The 24,241-nt window shown below is 41.4% G+C and overlaps 1 protein-coding gene across 5 annotated transcripts in view; it reads right to left on the reverse strand.

The window, feature by feature from the left end:
• Positions 1–711: 711 nt before the first annotated feature.
• CFAP221 (cilia and flagella associated protein 221) overlaps positions 712–24,241 on the reverse strand; it is a 127,945-nt gene continuing 104,415 nt past the window's right edge. For all 5 annotated transcript variants that reach the window (XM_055261540.2, XM_055261538.2, XM_063631305.1 and 2 more), the window contains 5 exons: positions 22,847–23,005; positions 21,400–21,491; positions 12,355–12,447; positions 5,259–5,354; positions 712–1,011 (listed from right to left, as the gene is read on the reverse strand). In XM_055261540.2, coding sequence (XP_055117515.1) covers positions 903–1,011; positions 5,259–5,354; positions 12,355–12,447; positions 21,400–21,491; positions 22,847–23,005 — 549 coding nt within the window. In that variant the 3' untranslated portion in view covers positions 712–902. The remainder of the gene's footprint in view (positions 1,012–5,258; positions 5,355–12,354; positions 12,448–21,399; positions 21,492–22,846; positions 23,006–24,241) is intronic.

A 24,241-nucleotide genomic window follows, 5' to 3' on the forward strand; every position in this document is an offset into this window, starting at 1 on the left:
TGTGAAGACCTACCTCAAATAGGGTTTCTTGTCCCTAAAGAGTTTAGATTTTATGATGAAATAACAAATTCTAGAAAAATGTCAGAATCAATGAGTTAATGAAGACCACAAACATACAGTCTGATACCAGCTATTTAAATGTATTCATAGAAACATGAGTGGAGGGAATACATCCAAATATATTTGGATAATTATGGGTTATTATAACACAACCCAAATGTCATCAGCCTCCCCGGCCTGTGCATATGAAGGCAGTCATGTTCACAAACACAATACTGGGCCTGGTTTTTACTGACACGTGTTCACTGGAACTCCTGGCTCCCTTGCAGTGACCTCTTGCTCCAGGTGCTTCTGTGAGTTCCCAGGAGGAAGCATCCTCCTGGGAAACTGGTGCAAGTTCTAGTCACCTCACAGTGTCCTCTCCAGGTCCAGGCCCCCTGCCAGTGTTTGCCACCTGCACGGCTGTGTGGGGAGCCAGCATTCATACCAGTATTGCTCTTCCAAAGCCAAATCTAGTGATGCCCCGGGGATGAAGGGGGCTGCTTCTGTAGAGGTGGGAGAGCATCCCCTCCCTGAAGCCACTCTCCCACCACACCACACCTCCAAAAGACCCTCAGAAACAGCTGCCAGGGCCCAGCTCTTAGTCTCTCATCACACGTTGCTCAGAAGCATTCTGGCACTAAACCCTGCACCAAGAAGCTAACAACACTGTCATCATCCTAAGGCCATTTTATTTTTAAATATAAGATTTATAATGATCAGTTAAAAGATATATACACCCTCTACATTTCATTTTTTTCTCTAGAAACTTTAATTGCAGAGATGGCTGGCATGTAAATGGATGCAAGGGGCCACAGTGGCCTGCAGAAAGCAAATGGAAGGGACTGACCTACTGGTGACTTTCATTCTAGAATCAGGTATGTGTTGAGAGCTTTGCCCCTCAGGTTCCTCATCTCCTCGAGCAGCTTCTCTCCCGCCTTCTCTGCTGGTTGTGCTTGATCTTTCACTTCTCTATCAAAAAACCCAACAAGGAAACATGAGGACACTTAATAAAACCACAAAAGTCACCCCCCGCCAGCACTGCTGGTGAAGGTCGGAGGAGCATTTCATTTAATATACAAAGAAGGTTTTCACCACATTTAGTGATAGTTTAGTTACCAGTGAAAACACTCAGCTTATGAATGATTCAAACCTGGCTTCTGGCCTCAGCTCCATCAGTTTCTGAGCACGGGCAAGTTACCTAAGCGTCCAAAGCCCGTTTCCTGATGTACAAATGGTGTAATTCCCATCTCCTAGCACTGTAGCGAAGGTGAAATGAGATCTTATTCACAGAGATCCTGGTGTGAGGTCTTCTAAGTGCTCAGTCAACGCTGGCTGGTTTTTCATCTTTATGAATGAGGTAGATACACACTATTTCTGACTCTGGCAATGGCTCCAGAAGAGTGAGCACCTCAGGGAGGTTTGTGCACCTGGACCAAGTAGTGGCTGATGTGGAGCCGAGGCTGATGTTGGTGTGGCGGGGGTTGCTGGGGAGAACTTTGACTGGATGTGGTGTAAAATGAGGCTATCAGTTGATGTGTGCAGTGGGAGTAGACAAAGGGCTGAGACATGGGGAGGACCCGGGCTTCTTAGGGGCCAGCTTGCCTCTTGGTGGGCTGGGGCCAAGGGTTAAGATAGAGACTGGGCTCAGAGACTGTCATGGTGCTCACCAGCATCCAGATATGTGGGAGGAAATAATGAGTGTTTTGGTTAAAAGGACATATGTCTTGTTCAAAGACTGTGAACTCAGCTATATAATCTGCTTGGGCAATATAAATCCAATATAAAATAAAGTGCTTCTGAGACATTTTTTAAAGAGGGTGACATGTTTGGCAAACGGCTGACAGTTTTGGAAAACCAGAAATACCTGAAAATGGAGAATTAAGATGTTCCCTAATGCACATAATTAAAGAAATTAATTGGTACCATTTTATGGAATCATGTCTAAAAATACATAGATCCTGTCTCCCCTTAGAGATACTAATGATTGAGTAATACTGTGTTGATCTAAGGAGTGCTGAAAAATGTGTCAGCAACTAAAGTCACAGTCTCACAGTTCCTTGAACATTTTATGGGGAATGTGATTCCCCTGTGGGTCTTGAAAGGCCAAGACCGCTGTCCAGACAGCAGAGAATCTCTCTGGTTAATTTCAGCCATTGAGTGAGAGCAGATGATTCTTTGCGTCCATGAAAATAAATGTTTGCCAGAAACCAAATAAAGAACAGTCTTCAGGGGGAAATGGGACACTGCTGATGTGTTCTTTTTGTTCCGTCCCTGTCTGTCCAGGCTCTGGGTGTCTGGCAGGGAGGACTCTGTTGGCTTCTGGCTGAGAGAAGGAGGTGAGGAAGAGGAAAAAGTAAGAACAGAGGGGAAAAAACAGCACAGGATTAGGCTTGATGTGAGCTGAGGAGAGTTTCTGAACCAAATCACTTTTGAAAATGGTCTGTGGGATATCAACTTGCTGAAATACTATGCAGCCAATAAAATGATAATTATGTTGACAATTTTGATGCACAAAAAATGTACATAAAATAATTTTACCTGCCAAAGAGGTAAGTTAAAAATGTCATGGAAAGTTTATTGCAAATGTGTGAAATGTATATATATTTTTTGAAAAAAATTAGAAGCTGACTTGGTGTGCAGAAAATGTTTACAGTTCATTGTTAGTTTATTTTTTCATAAAGTACTAAAAATACGTAAAAAATGATATACCACTTTGGATGAATATGTAAACTAATAAATTCTATTTCGTTTAATGATAATTTGATAACCAAATGCCATTCAACATTAGCTCCAAGGTATGAAGAGTGAAGACTCATGTAAAAGAGCAAGTGAGTAGATAGGTATTGAATATTACCTTGCTCCTGGGGCAAGCCATTCTATGTCCAGAGGTAATATTTGAAGTAGAAAAAAAAAAAAGGTTTTCATTTAAAACCCTATGTCAGTTTTTTGAAACTTGAAGCAAAACACAAAGTGCATCTATATGTTGAGGTGCAAGAGGTTTTATGTGCTGGGTAGTAGAATGTAATATTCTATTAATTAACTAATTAATTAACTAATCAAAACAGATGCTTACTGGAATTCCATTTAAAATTTTGTTTCCTACATTTTCTTTTACCAGAAACTGCCAATCTATTTTCCGAGCAGTGTTGGCTGCTGCAGGTCTCTGGAACTATCACAGACAAACCAGAGAGATCTCATACTGCTCTAAGAAATGTGAGCATTCCTTTCAGAAAAGGTAGGACCCCCACAACAAAGTAGAAGACAAACCGAGAAAATAAATTTGCAGCGTGTATAAGAAAGGGTAATTATCTTTAATAAACGAGGGACTCTTGAAATAAGGAAGAAATATAGGCAAAATAGGCAAAACAAGTCCCTCATAAAAGAAGAGAAATGGTTGAAAAGCATAGACAAGTTTTTAGTATAACTTGCAAACAAAGAAATTAAAATTAAAATTAAAATAACGAGATGGTCTTTAAAAAAGTTCTGTCTCATTGATAAAGATGAAAAAAAAAGATGACACTATTCCATGTCATCCAGGGCATTTGAATGCAGGCAGTTCTAACCTCTACCAGTAGGAGAGATGGTAACACTGTCTGGATGGTCATTAAGCAATATGTATTAAAACCTTAAAATGCCCATTGATCTAGAATTTATCCTAAGAAAACAGTCTGGTAAGTTTGAAAGGAATTATAGCACAAGGATGTTTGTTGCAGCACTATTGATAACAGAGAACACTGCAAAGAGTTTACATGTTTATTGGCAGGTTGTTGGTTAAATAAATTATGGTACATCTACTCAGAAATATAATAATTCATATGTATATTTATAAATATGTGCTTATGTTGTTAAGTAAAAGTGCAGAAGATAAAACAATATGTATAATATGATTGAATTTTGTTAAAACCATATGTATTTATATTTTATTTATTTATTTTTTTGAGATGGAGTTTTGCTCTTGTCACCCAGCTGGAGTGTAATGGCGTGATCTCGGCTCACTGAAACCTCTGCCTCCCAGGTTCAAGTAATTCTCCTGCCTCAGCCTCCCGAACACCTGGGATTATAGGCACCCACCACCACGCCCACATAATTTTTGTATTTTTAGTAGAGATGGGGTTTCACCATTTTGGCCAGGCTGGTCTCAAACTGCTGACCTCAGGTGATCCACCCGCCTCAGCCTCCCAAAGTTCTGGGATTACAGGCATGAGCCACCACGCCCTGTATTTATATTTTAAACCATGTATGATGGTTTCCATATATATGGAAAATATATATTTAACCATATAATATATATTTAAACCATATACATGGTTTAAAATATAAATACATAATATAAATATATAAATATAAATATCTATATTTTTGGAAGACCATACATCAAAATGTATGTTACTACCTTTGGGTGGTTGTTTTTATCATATTTAAAATTTTTTGTATTTTTCTAATTTTTAACATAACATAAAGGCATTTTTCAAAGAAAAAGAATAAAAAAGTTTATACATGGAATTTCAAACTTATAAAGCATATGAACTATAGGTGGTTTACATTAAAAAGTATTCTTCAAAATTTTTGTTTTAATTTGTATTTCTTTCATTACAATGAGGAGGAACACATTTTATATGTTTATTACTGTGTTTTTGAAACCAATTTTTCAAAGGATGATGATTGCTTGGCTAGTTAGCCCCTGATGGAGAGGAGGAGAGAACATTTACTGAGCTCTGGTTCACATCAGGCAACTGGCTAGGTGCTTCCATGGTTGGCATCTCGTTTCATCCTTACATTTGCCCTGTGACAGGGAGATTTTATTTTCTGCATGCTACAGATGAGGAAACTGAGGCCAGAGTTGATAAGGACAATAACTTGGCTTGAGATTTTCTATGTATAAACGGTGCAGCTCCAGATGGTCTGGCTCCAGAGCCAGTTCCTTATACAGAATGAAACTCAATCAGCTATTAATAAGAAACAAACACATCCTGAAATTGATTGATAAGCACATGGAAAATTGATTTCAGTTTTTAAAGGCTTACTTGGTAACAAGATTTCAGGGAGTGTAATTGTGCCTAAAATAAAATACATATCTAAATATATGAAGCACCAGAAATGTGTCTCTTTCTAAGACTGAGCTATTTAGACTCAGACAACATGACAATTTTGTACTTCATGCAGAACAAATTTCACCCAAGACTACCTTTTAATAAGGCATAAAAGCATCCACTTACTTCTCCTTCCTGATGTTCTTGTAGTTCAACATAGGGAATTCCACTTTGATCATTTCTGGAGTCAACATAACTTCTACATTCTGCTCACAGAGCTCACTGCAAAGTAATAAGATGTTTAATGGGCACTGCTTTTCCTTCCCAGTGTAAAAATAGAATGAAATATTGTGAACATTTAGGAGTTATGCAGTTCTTGTGGTATTCAACTTTAGTTCCATCTACTTTTGTTGTTTACGTTAAAAGAAGCATAAGGCTGATAAATTGCTGTCCACCAACAAACAATGGTAGGCATAATGATAGTTATTTATAACCAGAGAATAAAAAGCAATTTTTAAAAATGGGGGTTACAGAATTCATATTCTTTTCCAGTGCACATGGAACATTTACCAAAATTGACCATATCTTGGGCTATAAAGAAAGCCTGAAAGATTTCAAAAGACTAAAATTAGTCAGAATATGTTCTCCAACCACAATGGAATTAGAATAGAAATCAATAGCAAAGAAGATAAGTAGAAAGCCCACAATGGCTTTAAAATTAAACAATATATTTCTAAATAGTCTAGTTTTTTTTTTTTTTCAATCTTTTTGTGGTCTGCTATCCCTTAGAGCAGGGGTCAGTAAACTTTTTCTCTAGAGACTTAAGGGGTCATATAGTCTTTGTTATAACTACACAACTTTTTTTTCTTGCGGTTGTAGCAAGAGAGAAATCACAGAAAAATACACATAAGTGAATGGGTGTGGTTGGGTTGCAATAATACTTTATTTACAAACATAGGTGGTGGGCCACATTTGGTTCTGAGCTATAGTCTGCTGACCTCTGGCCTAGAGCTTTGTTGTTTGATGGTTCAAGCTGGGCCACTGCATGTTTGGGTTTCAGCTGGAGCAAAGCAGGGAGGGATGGTGTGCAGGAGACACACTCACTCTGTTAAGAGCTGACCTCAGGAGTGGACTATATCTTGTCTGCTAACATTCCATCAGCAAACACTTAATAAAATGGACAACTTAACTGCAAGGGAGGCTGGGAAACTTAGCCTCTAGTTTCAATGATTCTAGGACTTTAGAAGAACAGGACAACTAATTTTTTGACAGCACCCATCTCCACCACATTCCATTAGAGAAATGCTTCCAAGATCAACAAAGGGCAACAAAGGCTTCAAAAGTCTGGAATTACGAACAGGGACACTTTACTCAGCAGTGATATATGTAAAAAGAGGTGGGCATGGCAATTTTCTTTTAAGAAAAATACCTTGAAATCTGCAAAAGTTGTTCTAGCCTCATTAGATTGAAAGCTAATATTTACTGAGTAGCTGCTATATGCAAATCACTATGGTTGTGCTTTGTAAACATTATCTTCCCATTAGCAGTTTCTTTGTCTCAAAGGTGGGCATAATAATAAAAGCTCATCATAAAGATTAAATAAGACTGTTTGCAAAGCACTCCCTGGCACACATTTAATGCTCAGTGAGTGTTGGTTATTATAATTACTATTCTCATCAGCATCAGCATCTCCTTTAATTCTGACAACCCTCCATGAAGTAGGCACAACTATTCCCATTTCAAAGATGAGGAAACGGAGTCAAAATAGTGTGCACATCACTGCTGAATGGAGGAGGAGTTGGGTATGTTTGGATCTGCTGAATATCTCCCCAGTGGGCCTGGCAGAAAGAAGCTGAAGCAAATATGAATCACCCCACCCTGGACGCAGCCCTGTCAAGAAATGCCGTCATGCAGTGATTTGAGTAGATGGCACTTCAACATTCCTTTTCAGAGCTGGAGTCCAAGCTCTAGAAGCTCAGGTACTGTCAAGTATCATTGCATGTGGGCAGGTCTTATTTGCCTCACATATTTAGGATTCCACTAATTGATTACTTACTTGTAAAAATATACTTCAACTATCAATATAGTATGTGTTTATAAAAGAAAAAATAGAAATCATAATCAACAAATACTTATTTTTGAGTATATAGGGTGTGAAAGATGCTGTAGTCTGATGTGTAATAAACCATTTCCTGCAATCACAAGCAGGCTGGCAGTGATCCTAGTCTGACCATGACAGTGATAATTTGCTATCAGTGCTTGAGTTATCAGGATTTCTTTGCTTTATCACAGCCGATAGTGTAATTTCGAATGCAAAAGTTTTTATGTGTTAAGAATGAAAACATTTTTGAACAATGGAGCTAAGGAGTGCAGATCAGTAGGTTTGCTACAGGAGGCCAGGTCCTCAGATGGCCTTGGTCAACCCAGCTCTTCCCCCTCTCGCTTGCGATTCTTGGACAGGTTTTTTTTTTTTTTTTTTTTTTTTTATTATACTTTAGGGTTTTAGGGTACATGTGCACAATGTGCAGGTTTGTTACATATGTATCCATGTGCCATGTTGATTTCCTGCACCCATTAATTCGTCATTTAGCATTAGGTGTATCTCCTAATGCTGTCCCTCCCCCCTCCCCCCACCCCACAACAGTCCCCGGAGCGTGATGTTCCCCTTCCTGTGTCCATGAGTTCTCATTGTTCAATTCCCACCTATGAGTGAGAACATGCGGTGTTTGGTTTTTTGTCCTTGCGATAGTTTACTGAGAATGATGTTTTCCAGTTTCATCCATGTCCCTACAAAGGACACGAATTCATCATTTTTTATGGCTGCATAGTATTCCATGGTGTATATGTGCCACATTTTCTTAATCCAGTCTATCGTTGTTGGACCTTTGGGTTGGTTCCAACTCTTTGCTATTGTGAATAGTGCCGCAATAAACATACGTGTGCATGTGTCTTTATAGCAGCATGATTTATAGTCCTTTGGGTATATACCCAGTAATGGGATGGCTGGGTCAAATGGTATTTCTAGTTCTAGATCCCTGAGGAATCGCCACACTGACTTCCACAATGGTTGAACTAGTTTACAGTCCCACCAACAGTGTAAAAGTGTTCCTATTTCTCCACATCCTCTCCAGCACCTGTTGTTTCCTGATTTTTTAATGATGGCCATTCTAACTGGTGTGAGATGGTATCTCACTGTGGTTTTGATTTGCATTTCTCTGATGGCCAGTGATGAGGAGCATTTCTTCATGTGTTTTTTGGCTGCATAAATGTCTTCTTTTGAGAAGTGTCTGTTCATGTCCTCTGCCCACTTTTTGATGGGGTTGTTTGTTTTTTTCTTGTAAATTTGTTTGAGTTCATTGTAGATTCTGGATATTAGCCCTTTGTCAGATGAGTAGGTTGCGAAAATTTTCTCCCATTGTGTAGGTTGCCTGTTCACTCTGATGATAGTTTCTTTTGCTGTGCAGAAGCTCTTTAGTTTAATGAGATCCCATTTGTCGATTTTGGCTTTTGTTGCCATTGCTTTTGGTGTTTTAGACATGAAGTCCTTGCCCACGCCTATGTCCTGAATGGTATTGCCTAGGTTTTCTTGTAGGATTTTAATGGTTTTAGGTCTAACATATAAGTCTTTAATCCATCTTGAATTAATTTTTGTATAAGGTGTAAGGAAGGGATCCAGTTGCAGCTTTCTACATATGGCTAGCCAGTTTTCCCAGCACCATTTATTAAATAGGGAATCCTTTCCCCATTTCTTGTTTTTGTCAGGTTTGTCAAAGATCAGATAGTTGTAGCTATGCGGCATCATTTCTGAGGGCTCTGTTCTGTTCCATTGATCTATGACTCTGTTGTGGTACCAGTACCATGCTGTTTTGGTTACTGTAGCCTTGTAGTATAGTTAGAAGTCAGGTAGCGTGATGCCTCCAGCTTTGTTCTTTTGGCTTAGGATTGACTTGGCGATGCGGGCTCTTTTTTGGTTCCATATGAACTTTAAAGTAGTTTTTTCCAATTCTGTGAAGAAAGTCATTGGTAGCTTGATGGGGATGGCATTGAATCTATAAATTACCTTGGGCAGTATGGCCATTTTCACGATATTGATTCTTCCAACCCATGAGCATGGAATGTTCTTCCATTTGTTTGTATCCTCTTTTATTTCATTGAGCAGTGGTTTGTAGTTCTCCTTGAAGAGGTCCTTCACATCCCTTGTAAGTTGGATTCCTAGGTATTTTATTCTCTTTGAAGCAATTGTGAATGGGAGTTCACTCATGATTTGGCTCTCTGTTTGTCTGTTATTGGTGTACAAGAATGCTTGTGATTTTTGTACATTAATTTTGTATCCTGAGACTTTGCTGAAGTTGCTAATCAGCTTAAGGAGATTTTGGGCTGAGACAATGGGGTTTTCTAGATATACAATCATGTCCTCTGCAAACAGGGACAATTTGACTTCCTCTTTTCCTAATTGAATACCCTTTATTTCCTTCTCCTGCCTGATTGCTCTGGCCAGAACTTCCAGCACTATGTTGAATAGGAGCGGTTGTACTGAGAATGCAACATCCTAAGATAAACAACGGCTGTGTCCTCGTTCCTCTCAGAACAGAATGTTCGGCAATGCTTAAGCTCAGCGGTCTGTGTGACACTCAGGGAATAAAACCCAAAGTAAAGTGCTTTTGGGGTCCCTCAGCTGTGATGCAATATGGGAGACATGCAGACGAGACTGCATCTGCCCTGGGCAGCTTTACTAAGCCTTGGTGGACTGGCTCACCCTGGATACTAGGCTTCTGTTTATTCTTGCTGCCTATCTGTGAGTCATACATCTGCTTTGACTGGCTTACTGTTCTTGTGTTCTGTCATACTAAACTAGACCTAAGAACCTTTGCAGATGTCAAAGAAACAGTCAGAAAAATATATTGATAAATATGGATGCTCCTTGACTTATAATGAGGTTAGGTCTCATTAGATCCATCATGAGTTGTAAATATCGTGAGTCAAAAGTGCATTTTTGACTCATGATATTTTCAACTCATAATGGGTTTATCTGGACAGAACCCCATCATAAGTCGAGGAGTGTACTGAATGAGAGTCACTTTCACATCACTGTCAAGTTGAAAAATCATAAGTCAAACCAATGTAAGCCAGGTACCATCTGTAGTTTCTATAATATTTTGATAAATGACAGGAGTTAAATATAGAGAGCTTCATTTGCAAAGCGAGAAAGCAAAGACCATGTATAGGCACAATTCATTCATGAGCCGCATCTCAAATAAAAATGAAGACATCCATCTCACCACAGAAATATACTTCAGAACACTTCCTTCACTCACTTCAAGGCAATGCAGTCCCAGGTAACTGCTACCGGCACAGGAGTCAGAACCAAATGCAGGATGATCAAGCAGGCACAGGGCTGGGCGCTTGGCCTGAACAGTGATCACAGCCCAGACCTTTCATGCCAATACTTCACGCCCATCAAACAGAAGCACGCAGGAGCATCCGGCTTTTGGTAAAGAGGCTAAGCTGGCTGTTTGTGTTTCCAGCTTTTCACTCGTCCCCTCTTCGTGTTTTCCGGGACCTCCCCACTGGACCAGGAGTCTTCTCATTCCCATCACCTCTCCTGCCACTGACCCTCAAGCCTGAACTCTAAAAAGGCTCTGGTGATTTTATACTGAGTTATAAGTGAGACTCAAAATGTTCCCTCCCCAGAGGTAGTTTAATAGAAACAAAGCACAAAGCTGAAGGAATGGGTCTTCAGTAGTAGGAGTTCAGGAAATAGCAGGTAGGGAGGAACTCTGGGACCAAGAGTCTCCCTAACGTGACGGAGCTCTTGTCATGCAGGGTTGGTGGCCTTCTTCGTCCTATACTCCGACTCTGCTGTCACAGATACAGCAGCACATCCAAGTGCTCCTTTATGCCCCCAAAGATGTGAAAAATCAAAATTTAAAAATATCAGAAGTATGTATTCGTCTTCTACACTTGAGATATAACACTGGATGGAGGAAAACCTCTTGGGACATGAATACCTCTTCATCTGATGTTTTGGAAATCTAACCATGTATCTTCTCTTATTCTTATTTTCTCATAATGTTACTATTGGGTGATACAACTTCATTCTAAAGTGAGCTGTTGCTTGCCTACCAAGTGTCAGATACTGGGCTAGAGGTTTGGAATACCAGGGTCATTAATGGTAGTATATCTAATTATCAAAACCTTACTACGTGTGAGGCACTGAACTAAACACTGGACATGTATTAATTCATTTGCTTTTCATAGCCACCCATGAGATGAGTCCTGGGATCATTCCATTTGAAGATGAGGACATTGGGGCACTGAGAGGTGAAGTCAGTGGCCCAAGGTGTACTGTGAGTGAGTGGCAGTGGTGGGGGTGGTGGTGTTGAACCCACAGCCTACCCCTTCATCACACTATCCTATACAAAATTTCGGGTGCTCTATAATCTTCTAATGGAAGCTAATTTTAATGAGAGATGAGTTTGTATACAACTTTATGCTATGTTGGTTAATTAAACTAGAAAACTTAAATGAATTTTACTTTTGCCTGGTAGAAAGTATCTGCTTTAAAACATATGGAACTTCTAATTTTCTCCCAGAAATTATGTGGTAATATAATAAGTAGCTAAGTATATTTTTAAAAAAGAGGAAGTAATGACTCAGATCTAGAGGCATTTGCAAATGGGGCAATGCCAGGTGAGCCAGCTAGAAACACGTGTGAGCTGGACATGCGAATGCTGTATGCTGTGGTGCTCACGATGGAGAAGCTGCCCTGGGACAAGGGCACGGGCTCTGCTTGGCTCAGGTTTCCCATTCTCAGCTCTGCTGCTGTGTCTGTAGCCATCAGTTGTAAATGAGCATAGGGATAAGACATTCAAGACCATTTTCACTGGCTGTTGCATGCTGATCAGTAAAATCAAATGTAAGTGCCTTACTTCTGGACTTGTATTTCTTTATGCCCATCCAAGTCCTACCTATCTTTCACATACTAACCCAAGTCCATGTGACCACTGAAGCCTTCCAAGGCCATTTGGCACCACTTCAGATCTCGTCTCCCTTGAGCTCCTGGAACAGCTAAAGATCAGGAGGCCGCAGAGCTTAGAGACTGTCGATTCTCCGCTACGAATTTAACATCTTATCTAGGTGATGGTATGGATGGGTGTTAGCCTTATCTTCTCATTTGAGTTGCAAGCTCAGAACTGTGTGCTCTTCTGAAGTTCCTCACAGCACCTCGCATATTTTTGGGAAACAGACCACATTAGAGGCCAAAGGTAAAAAACAAAAATACCGTTCAACTGTTTCTAGTCTGTCCTCTTCTGGTAAGGCATCAAGAACAGCAGGGACGTCTATCGGAAGCATAAATGAATTGAAGGAATCGCAGCTGTGGAAAAACCACACAAGCAGTCAAAGATAGAGTCACACTAGAAGTCCTGGGGTCTTTACATAATTTTCTAAAGCATTTTTATTTTACCACTGGCGAGGCCTCTACTACTCTGTCCTCCCTCACTCCTGAAAAGCCATTTATGGTTCCCAGAGGCAAAGGCAGGGGATGCAATAGGCCCCAGGCAAACCCTGGAGAATGTTGCCAAGTAAGACACTTCCTGGAGTTTAAAAAGAGAATCATAGAATTTTTCAGTTTGTAGTGTTGAAAATTGTATTATCTCCTGGGGTGAGTGCAGTTAGATACTGATATGGTTTGGACCTGTCCCCACCAAATCTCACTTTGAATAGTAATCCCCAGTATTGGAGGTGGAGCCTGGTGGGAGGTGATTGGATCATGGGGGTGGAGTTCTCAGGAATGGGTTAGCACCATCCCCTTGGTGCTGTTCTCATGATGGTGAGTGAGTGAGTTATCTTGAGATATGGTTGTTTAAAAGTGTGTGGCACCTCCCCGTCACTCTTCCTCCTGCTCTCGCCATGTGAGGTGCTGGCTTCCCCTTTGCCTTCCGCCATGATTGTAAGTCTCCAGAGGCCTCCGCAGAAGCCGAGCAGAAGCTGCCCTGCTTCCTGTACAGCTTATGGAACCATGAGCCAATTAAACCTCTTTTCTTTATAAATTACTCAGTTTCAGGTATTTGTTTTTTTTTATTTATTTATTTATTTATTTTTTTATTATACTTTAGGGTTTTAGGGTACATGTGCACAATGTGCAGGTTTGTTACATATGTATCCATGTGCCATGTTGATTTCCTGCACCCATTAACTCGTCATTTAGCATTAGGTGTATCTCCTAATGCTGTCCCTCCCCCCTCCCCCCACCCCACAACAGTCCCCGGAGCGTGATGTTCCCCTTCCTGTGTCCATGAGTTCTCATTGTTCAATTCCCACCTATGAGTGAGAACATGCGGTGTTTGGTTTTTTGTCCTTGGGATAGTTTACTGAGAATGATGTTTTCCAGTTTCATCCATGTCCCTACAAAGGACACGAACTCATCATTTTTTATGGCTGCATAGTATTCCATGGTGTATATGTGCCACATTTTCTTAATCCAGTCTATCGTTGTTGGACATTTGGGTTGGTTCCAACTCTTTGCTATTGTGAATAGTGCCGCAATAAACATACGTGTGCATGTGTCTTTATAGCAGCATGATTTATAGTCCCTTGGGTATATACCCAGTAATGGGATGGCTGGGTCAAATGGTATTTCTAGTTCTACATCCCTGAGGAATCGCCACACTGACTTCCACAATGGTTGAACTAGTTTACAGTCCCACCAACAGTGTAAAAGTGTTCCTATTTCTCCACATCCTCTCCAGCACCTGTTGTTTCCTGATTTTTTAATGATGGCCATTCTAACTGGTGTGAGATGGTATCTCACTGTGGTTTTGATTTGCATTTCTCTGATGGCCAGTGATGAGGAGCATTTCTTCATGTGTTTTTTGGCTGCATAAATGTCTTGATTAGCAACTTCAGCAAAGTCTCAGGATACAAAATTAATGTACAAAAATCACAAGCATTCTTGTACACCAATAACAGACAAACAGAGAGCCAAATCATGAGTGAACTCCCATTCACAATTGCTTCAAAGAGAATAAAATACCTAGGAATCCAACTTACAAGGGATGTGAAGGACCTCTTCAAGGAGAACTACAAACCACTGCTCAATGAAATAAAAGAGGATACAAACAAATGGAAGAACATTCCATGCTCATGGGTTGGAAGAATCAATATCGTGAAAATGGCCATACTGCCCAAGGTAATTTATAGATTCAATGCCATCCCCATCAAGCTACCAATGACTTTCTTCACAGAATTGGAAAAAACTACTTTAAAGTTCATATGGAACCAAAAAAGAGCCCGCATCGCCAAGTCAATCCTAAGCCAAAAGAACAAAGCTGGAGGCATCACGCTACCTGACTTCTAACTATACTACAAGGCTACAGTAACCAAAACAGCATGGTACTGGTACCACAACAGAGTCATAGATCAATGGAACAGAACAGAGCCCTCAGAAATGATGCCGCATAGCTACAACTATCTGATCTTTGACAAACCTGACAAAAACAAGAAATGGGGAAAGGATTCCCTATTTAATAAATGGTGCTGGGAAAACTGGCTAGCCATATGTAGAAAGCTGCAACTGGATCCCTTCCTTACACCTTATACAAAAATTAATTCAAGATGGATTAAAGACTTATATGTTAGACCTAAAACCATTAAAATCCTACAAGAAAACCTAGGCAATACCATTCAGGACATAGGCGTGGGCAAGGACTTCATGTCTAAAACACCAAAAGCAATGGCAACAAAAGCCAAAATTGACAAATGGGATCTCATTAAACTAAAGAGCTTCTGCACAGCAAAAGAAACTATCATCAGAGTGAACAGGCAACCTACACAATGGGAGAAAATTTTCGCAACCTACTCATCTGACAAAGGGCTAATATCCAGAATCTACAATGGACTCAAACAAATTTACAAGAAAAAAACAAACAACCCCATCAAAAAGTGGGCAGAGGACCTGAACAGACACTTCTCAGGTATTTGTTTATAGCAATGAGAGAACAGGCTAATACAGGTAGTTACTTTTGGTCCTAGTATTTTCCCTCCACCTTTATAATCCTTCTTAGATATTCTATTCCATTTCATATCTTCCTCCCCACCTCCTTGTGTATTGTTTAGTATTATAACTTTAGAGCTTTATATAAAAATTCCTGGGTATTGAGAATGTTAAAGGAATTGAGATAGGGTGGAAAATACATTGTTATTTTTAAACTTGGCAGCAGCCCTTTGTTTCAAGTGGATGGAATGAACACTTTTTTGGGGTCTTGACTCCTTCCATACACACATTTCAGATGATATAGAAGGAATAAAAACCGAACACACAACAGCAAAGAGAACAACAGAAAAGATATCAATGGATAAAAGTTTTCAATCATTTTCTGGAATAAATTTCTAGAAGCCTAGAGAATGTTGTCTCATGAAAAACAGTGAAGAATGACAGAGCCTGGAGCCCACTCGGAAGGAAACAGACCTCCTCACAGACGCTGGGAAGGCTGAGGCTGAAGGCAGGGCAGGAGGCAGGAATGGAAAGCAGGGATTAACTGACGGCTCCTTTGTGTGTGCACATATGTCTTTGTGATAAGATTCTTATCTTTGTTTTGTTATTGTGCAAAAATACACCCACTTGCCAAGTATGAAGACTGGCTGAAAAAAAATTATAGCACCATGGTTTTGACTAATGGGAAAAGAATGAGGAAAGCATCTGTGAGCTGATATAGAATGACTTACTGGAGATATTAAGTGAAAAAAAACAAATGTAGAAAAGCATATCTAGAATGCCACTTTTTGTATAAGACAGAAGGGAAAATAAGAAAAATGTATACATTCTGCTTACCATTATAAAGAGAAACACAGGAAGGATATGTTAGAAGACCAAGCTGGCTATTAGGGGAAAGAGGGAGATGGGAGGGAGTGACACTTCCCTGAATATGCCTTTAATGTAGTTTTGAGTTTGGAAAACATGTTAATGTTCAACATATTGAAAAAATAAAATTAAATCAATAAGAAAGTGAAATAAAAAACAAAGGCTGAAAGCAAACTGAAACAAATCATAATATTTCACAGAAATTCCATAAACACACTGGAAGGAAAGACAGAGAGAGAGAGAGAGACAGAGAGAGACAGAGAGAGAGAGAGACAGAGAGAGACAGAGAGAGAGAGAGAGCTAAAGGAATGAGAAAAGAAAGAGAAAAGAAAAAGAAATTACCCAAGTAACTTACTACAAGTTATTTGACTACATACCCATAGACTTGGGTGGGAGGGGGTGGGGGGGGACCTGGAAACCAATCTGAACTTATTTTGCATGTTTATTAAGGTGGTTATGGATCAAGCAATTCTGAAATGAGTTTTGATGTATTATAAGATTGAGTAAGTAAATGTATTAGAAGCCAGGGTTCTCACAGTGGAAGAAGGGAGATACAAATATGGAATGGTGGAAAGCAAGCAATAACTCTATGGATATGGACTGGAACTGTAGGCATTTGTGTGAATTCATGATTTCTAAAATATGGATATGTATGAGTATATGTGTGTTTATATGCACATACATTACATATATATGTATGTTGCATATATCTTTATGTGTGTGTGTGTTTGTGTGTATCCCTGACTTTATCTGCTGAACAGGCCAAGAAGCAAACCCCTCACCACCCCAGAAGCAATGTGTATACATAGTACCCAGATTTTGGTCTTTAATCTCATTTCCCACCAAAAGGAACCTGGGCCCCGAGACACAGAGGTTAGCCCTGTTAGTAACTGACTTCATGACAAAGAATCCAGGTTCTATTAGAAAATTCTAACAAAACTTTACTTTAGAACATGTATAGTCAGAGGGAATTCCCAATAAGAAGAGACACTGAGAAGTTCAGGGTCTGGGCCACTCGCCAGGGACCAGGCTGGTCTAGGACAATGGAATGGCAGCAACCAAGAACTTTTCATGAAGCAAAACTTACCCAGTTTCTAAACTCTGAGACCATGTTCCTCTCACTTTTTTTGTGTGTGTTAAATATATTCATTTAAAATTGAAATGGTGATGACAGTAGATGGCGCTTGGGCATTTTTTTAATTTGCTTTGCTTTGTTTTATTTATTTTTTAAATTTTTGTTTATCTTCTTTTGAGATGGAGTCTCGCTTTGTTGCCTAGGCTGGAGTGAAGTGGCATAATATCGGTTCACCGCAAACTCTGCCTCCCAGGTTGAAGTGATTCTCCTGCCTCAGCCTCCTGAGTAGCTGGGATTACAGGTACCTGCCACCACACCTAGCTAATTTTTGTATTTTTAGTAGAGACGAGGTTTCACCATGTTGCCCAGGCTGGTCTTGAACTCCTGACCTCAAGTGATCCTCCTGCCTTGGCCTCCCAAAGTGCTGGGATTATAGGCATAAGCCAATGTGTCTGGCTGTTGCTTTGTTTAATTTTAATGTCCTGGCCAGGTGCGGTGGCTCACACCTGTAATCCCAGACTTTGGGAGGCCGAGGCAGGCGGACTGCTTGAGGTCAGGAGTTCTAAACCAACCTGGCCAACATGGTGAAACCCTGTCTCTACTGAAAATACAAAAAATTAGCCAGGTGTGGTGGCCCAAGCCTATAGTCCTAGCTACTCAGGAGGCTGAGGCAGAGAATTGCTTGAACCTGGGAGGCAGAGGTTGCAGTGAGCTGAGATCGTGCTACTGCACTCCAGCCTGGGCGACACAGCGAGACTCCGTCTTAAAAAAAAATTGTTTTAATGACCTTACTTTACAAAGTAAAACTCTGACAATGCCAAGACAGTTCCCAAAGTTCTTCTGGACATTTTGCTCATCTGTGAAATCAGAAAGTCTGGGAACTATTGGGTTAGTTAATTTCTTCAGTTGTCATTGACTCTTAGATTTTATGGAAGTCCAAAGAGACTTAACATGTTATCTCTGAATTTACTGAAGAGTAAAGAAATAAATGAGCTGCTTCAATTATTACAAATACAAAAATGACTTGGAATAAATAAACACTAAATAACTATATTGTATGGCTTAATAACAAACAGTTGTCAGGGGCAAAAGATACAAAGCAAACCTCATAAGTAATAGGAGCTAATTTATTCAAGCAAAATGGCTGCAAAGTTGGAATATCATTAATGGACTTGTAGGAAGTTGCTATGGACTGAACTTTGTGTTGTCCCCAAATCCATGTTGAAACATAACTCCCAGGCCAGGTGCAGTGGCTCACACCTGTAATCCCAACACTTTGGGAGGCCGAGGTGGGAGGATCACTTGAGGCCAGGAGTTTGAGATCAGCCCGGGCAACATAGCAAGATCCTATCCCTATTTACATTAAAAATAACAAGAACTTAACCCCCAATGTGATGGTATTTGGAGATGGAGCCTTTGGGAAGTGGGTTAGGTCATAAGGGTGGAGCCCTCATGAATAGGACTAGTGCCTGTCAAAGAGGCCTGAGAAGCTGGGTGCAGTGGCTCCACTTCTGTAATCCCAGCACTTTGGGAAGCTTGAGGCCAGGAGGTCAACACCAGCCTGGGCAACGTAGCAAAACCCTATCTCTACAATAAATAAATAAAATTGGCTGAGCATGGTGATGCACACCTATAATCCAAGCTACTTGGGAGGTTGAGGAAGGAGAATCAGTTGAGCCCAGGAGTTTGAAGCTGCAGTGAGCTATGATTATGCCACTGCACTCCAGCATGGAAGATAGTGATATCTCATCTTAAAAAAAAAAAAAAAAAAAAAGCCTGAGAGCTCCCTTCCCCTTTCTGCCATATTTGGACACAGTAAGAAGACAACCATGTATGAACCAGGAAGCTGGCCCTCACCAGACACCAAGACTACTAGCACCTTGATCTTGGACTTCCCAGTCTCCAGAACTGAGAAATAAATTTCAGTTGCTCATAAATTACATCTATGGTATTTTATTATAGCTGCCCAAACGAACTAAGACAGAACTTAAAAAAGGAATTATTCTTATTTTGTACCTGTTTTCAGAAATAAAAACATGACCTACAGTCTTACATCCCATGGAAGTCCATGCTAAGGAGATACAGAATCCTCTCTTGATTTTATGAGCTGTTATGCAACTTCAGTTTATTTAGAAACAAACTGGCCCAACAGAGCACTCAGGCACATAAGCTGAAAGTAACAACTCATGGTTCGAGAGTTTTCTTTAATTCATGGAGAGTTCATGTTTAATTCATGGTTATTCAAGCCCAAGGTAACGCATTCTCACTGCTTGTTGAAAGAACAGCCTCGGGAGATTTTTTTCCAAGGAAATTGCTTTGGAAAGAAAATAGGATGCTTTTTCTTGATTCTTAAGAACCGTACATGCTGATAACGGGTGGACATGGTCAGCGGGTTGCCACTTCTCACCATTCCTCATTTTTCTTATACAGTGTCCTGACAGCACCCCAAACCCCGTTTACTGACTGCATAGGTCAGTTCTGAAGCATCCTCACCCTGCAGCAAAATGAGGCAGTCTGTCAATGTGGTGACAGACGTCGCCATCTGGTGGCGATGGAGTGACTGCGACGCTTAGTGGGTGGAAAAGGAGGGTAGACGTAAGAGAAGAGTTACTAAGCATGCACCAGGCATGATGCTAGATGCTTCACAAGATCATTGCATTTTTATCCTCACACACACCCAAATGTGAGGATGCCAACACTGCCTCTGTCTCAGAGAGGAGGAGATTATTGCTCGAAGGGCTTCATTAGTACATAGCTCACCCAAGGACAGAACTGGTGATACATCCAGTGTACAATGGAGGCAGGTCTCTTCCATGCCAAAGCTTTCCTTCTCTTTGATGCCATTGTTCCCACCAGTTCTGGAGATTAGACATTCTAGAAATATGCTAAAAATGTAGAACAAGGATGCTGATTTTGAGATGGCAATAGGGTGGATGAGGAATGGACGAAGTATAATAATTGGAAAGAAACATATTTGAGCTCCTGCCATGTCCCAAATCCTATGCTGGGTGCTTTTTGCTTACTGCATGCTAATCTTCAGGCAAAAGAGAGGAGTAGAGAAGCCCTAAGGAAGTGACCCCAAGGGGACGGCACATGGGAAAGCCTTGACATACATGACGTACAGCTGCATTTGGTTTAGTTCAGGAAGAGCTTACCAATGAAGCCCTTCAATGAAGATGATGAAGGAGGAAGTCAAATTCAGTGTTCTGGGGTCACAACCCAGATTCCAACTATCTCCTCAAATACTTGCGGAGGCGTGGGTGGATGTGTAGTGTACATGGAACAGCTGCATGTTGGGTAAGCTCTTGTACTCTTCTAAAATTAAAACGTCAATGCTGAGAATGGCCTTTGCAACAAGTCCAATCCCCTTGTCTTACTGACAAGAGGACTGGGCCCAGAGAGTTGGCCAAGGGGCATGGCTGAGGTCACATGGCTCCTGGAGGTCATGTATCCTCCCTGGTGAGTTTCTGAGTCAGAGGATCCAGATTACCCGAGTGGGAACTGGGGTGTGTGTAAAGATCACCTACTGATCTTGGTTGGTGGCAGAGCTCAGGTTTCTTGGCCACTCTTGGGGCCATGCCAGAGCTCTGCCACCTTGGGGTGGGCCTCATTCTGGATCAGAGGATTGGAACTTTGACAGCTGATGATAATCATTTTGGGACACTAGTCATGTCTGTTCACCAATCATTCATTTAGCTGTATTTATAAGGATAGTGGACTGAAGAAGCAAATTCAAGGGCTTAGGAGTGAGCAATTGGCCAGGCAGAGCCTAATGAAAAGGCACCAGGCTACTTCTTTGATATCTTATGATTTTGAAGAGCTATTAAATAAGCAAATTAGCAAAAATGTAGTCACTCTAAGTTTCTTCTTTCATCATCCAACAATATTCATTGTGTATCTGGAGCAGGGCTGTTTTCTGTGTGGGGACTGCCACAGTCTCACAGTGAATGCCAGCCTGTGGCACAAGAGGGCCATGGATCCTTTGGAACTGGATACAGCGACTGTGGAAGGCTAATCTTGGCAATTTATGATTTTTTTTCCTCTTTTTTTGTTTTGAGATGGAGTCTCCTCTGTCACCCAGGCCGCAATTTATGAATTTTAAAAAGATTGACCATGAATATTTCAGTTGAATTATATGGAATGGTTGTCTACTTGTACTCAAGCATTGCCAATTCGTCACCTAGGACATTACTTTTCAAACAAGTGTATCTCAAGATAAATTCCAAATATGAAAATCAGTTACACATCATCAAATTTCTTTGACTAGCAAACTTCTCTCATACTTTAAAAGTATGGTTTGACATATTATCGGCATTTAACTTTTGGGGATGATTGCCTCTGTAATACGTGGGGCACACATACTCGCGAGCAAACAGATGAGCCGTGCTTACCTCTTTGTGGTCTCCATCTTGGAGGGGTCCGGCAGGGAGGAGAGAACCAGGGACTGGAAGCTTTTCCAGTGCATTATTCCGGGAATAATGTCCTGTAAGCAAAGTCAGCACACGGGAAGCAACTGTTTGGTGAGGTAAAGTTTCTGAAGGACTTTTGTTTTATTCAACTATTTTTCAGTCTTAAAAGGCTAAGCACCAAAATCTGTAATTTCATTCAGTTTGAATTTTTCTGAAGCAAAAAGGCAATTGCTTCAGCAAAGCACATTAAACAATGCAACACAGAATTAGAGACAAAGGCGAGGTTTGCTTCCCTTGCTTCATTAGGCACCTGCACAAGCAACATGTCCTCGGGATGGAGGGCAGCTGCGGCCTTAGAATCTATTTTGTTTATTGTGAATGTGATGCTAATGCAACACTTGGAGAGGATGGCAGTTCATCCGGTGGCACTCCAGGCAGGAGAGCTGCACACGCGCGCCACGTGGGAGGAGAGTGCTGCAAGGAGACCCCCAGCTGGGCTGAGTGCAGGGTGCATCATAGAGGCAGAAGGGAATGTGGCTGGAGAGCCAGGCAGGTCACAAGGGCATAGTGGGCCAAGCTAATGAGCTTGGAGCTGCTACAGCAGGCAGTGGGGACCTACGGAGGGCTTTCGAGCAGGAAATGACAGGATCAACTCGTGCCTAAGGAAGATTTCTCCGAAGGGAAGGCTGCCTGCAGCAGCAGTGGGCCAAAGGCTAGACTAGAGGGAGGTCTGCAAATCTGTTTGCTGTGTCAGTGGCACACTGGTGGCCCCCCGGGGTGGTTAGATGAGGGGAATGGGGGAGAAGGAGGGAAAGGATCTCAAGGGTAACTGCACAAAGTCCATAAAACAGAAAGGCAAGTAGGTGATACAGGAAGAGGAGGCAGTTGAGGGTGTGGCTGGTAGAAGTGGGGAGAGAGCTCATAATCTGAGTTAAGGGTTAATTGAGTTTGAAGGGCCTGAGGATAATCCTCAAGGGGCGTCGGGGGATATTCAGGTCAGGGTGGTTCCCTGGGGGGAAGTAATTCCTTGGAGCCACTTCTTTGCATGTGTCACACCACTACCTTGTCCATTCTGGTTTCTACACTTGGGGCCAAAGAGAGAGAAGGTCAGACCAACGGTTGTGCATACCATGTGGCCGTTTTTACATGATTGAAATACGAACACATGAACATTAGGTGCAGCCTTCCAGAGGAATGTTGACAAAGGGCAGCAGGCAGCCCGAGAGGCAGGTGTGGTCAGGACAAGGCGGTGCGGGGTCTCTACCTGTACCCCTTTAGGGCTGGCGGTATGAGGGGAGGTGTTACCATTCTTGTTCTGCAGCTGTGGCGGCAAACCTTTGTCTCAATTCCAGCTGTGACCCTGTCGTCGTCCCCTGCCCCTCCCTGCAGCCCAGGGCCACTCTGCCGGTGAGCCTGGTGATGACATTACCGTGTGATGGAGAAACTGCTTTTGGGTGACAGGAATGCTGGACCCGTGGCGGGACTCTTTGGTGAATTTGTACTTGGGGTGAGAGCATAGATGGTAATCTATCAAGGTTTCTGCGTAGGTCAGAGGATGCATTACAGCAAATAATCCTGGGTTGGGATTCTGCCGAAGACAGGGAAAAAATATTCTTTTTTGTTTACCAGTTTCTAAGCCAGGCATAGGACAGGCGTCAGCTAATGCTGTCTGTGGCTCCCACTAGCACTAACACTCTGTGACTCCATGTCAGCTTGTCTGGAAAAGAGAAGCAGGACAGCAGAGGTGTCTTCAAGTCGGCAGCGTTTAAAAAATCATAGTCATTCATAAATGTCACTTTTCTGGCTTAAGAGCTTCATTACAAACCATATGGGTTTACTAAACTCACATGAAAATAAGTACAACTGAAATCACAGCTTAAAACAGGTTCGAGTATTTGTTGCTAATGCTGATGAATTAGGGAGAGTTATTAAATGAGCAAACTGGTTTAAAAAAGCAAATAAGCTTCTGGTTTTGAAAACAAAAATAGGCTTTTAAAAGCTACTTTAAAGAGATGACAAAAAAAGAGGATGACATTCGATGTATCAGGAAATGTCAACATTTAACATTGTTTTGGTAATGTGTTTAATTCAGGAAGGCTCCATTTGGAAGTAGTATCTGGTTTTAAGGGAGATCCTGTTTTTTATTAATTTTCCAGCAGAACTAATGGAGGCACAGAGCAATTATATCAAAATACTAAAATATAGAGCCTTTTACTGTTCTCCCAGAGGCTTGTACAACAAAAACCCTATTCTTGTCCCAAACAACAACGTAGCATCCCTCCCTGCCAGCTGTTTAATCTCAGATGTTTGATGTTTAAGAACCACTACACTGAGATTCTGTTGTTTGTTTGTCTAACTTTTAAAAACAAGTTAAAAACCCCCCACAAAACCACTTAGCTTGTGGAAACTCAGTCTCACTGCCAAGAAACAAATGTCCCCCCAAACTTAAATGACACGCAGCTAGACCTGAATGCATTCTGGCACCCAGATGCAAGGTAGGGGAGGGCCCAGCGGTGGTGAGTCAAGAAGTCTGGAAAGGCGGTCAGCGTTGGTGCAGAGGCTGCTGTGCCACTTGAGGGCCAGGATGAGGGCCTGGGGCAAAGGTAGGGAGAGGGCTCTGGACTGAACTCCTGGATATAAAGGAGTGGGGAGGGCAGAGAGGCAACGATGACCACTGAGGGGGTCTGAGATGCCCACAGTAATGTGGAAACAAGCATACACCTTGGTAAGCACTTGCGGTTGAGGCAGGATTTAGGGAGGCAGTGTGATGAGGAGTGGGGCTGGGCCCACCCTATGGGGATAGTGTGAGGGCAAAGGTACACAA

This window comes from Symphalangus syndactylus, chromosome 22, assembly GCF_028878055.3.
Source record: "Symphalangus syndactylus isolate Jambi chromosome 22, NHGRI_mSymSyn1-v2.1_pri, whole genome shotgun sequence".
Taxonomy (NCBI): Eukaryota; Metazoa; Chordata; class Mammalia; order Primates; family Hylobatidae; genus Symphalangus; species Symphalangus syndactylus.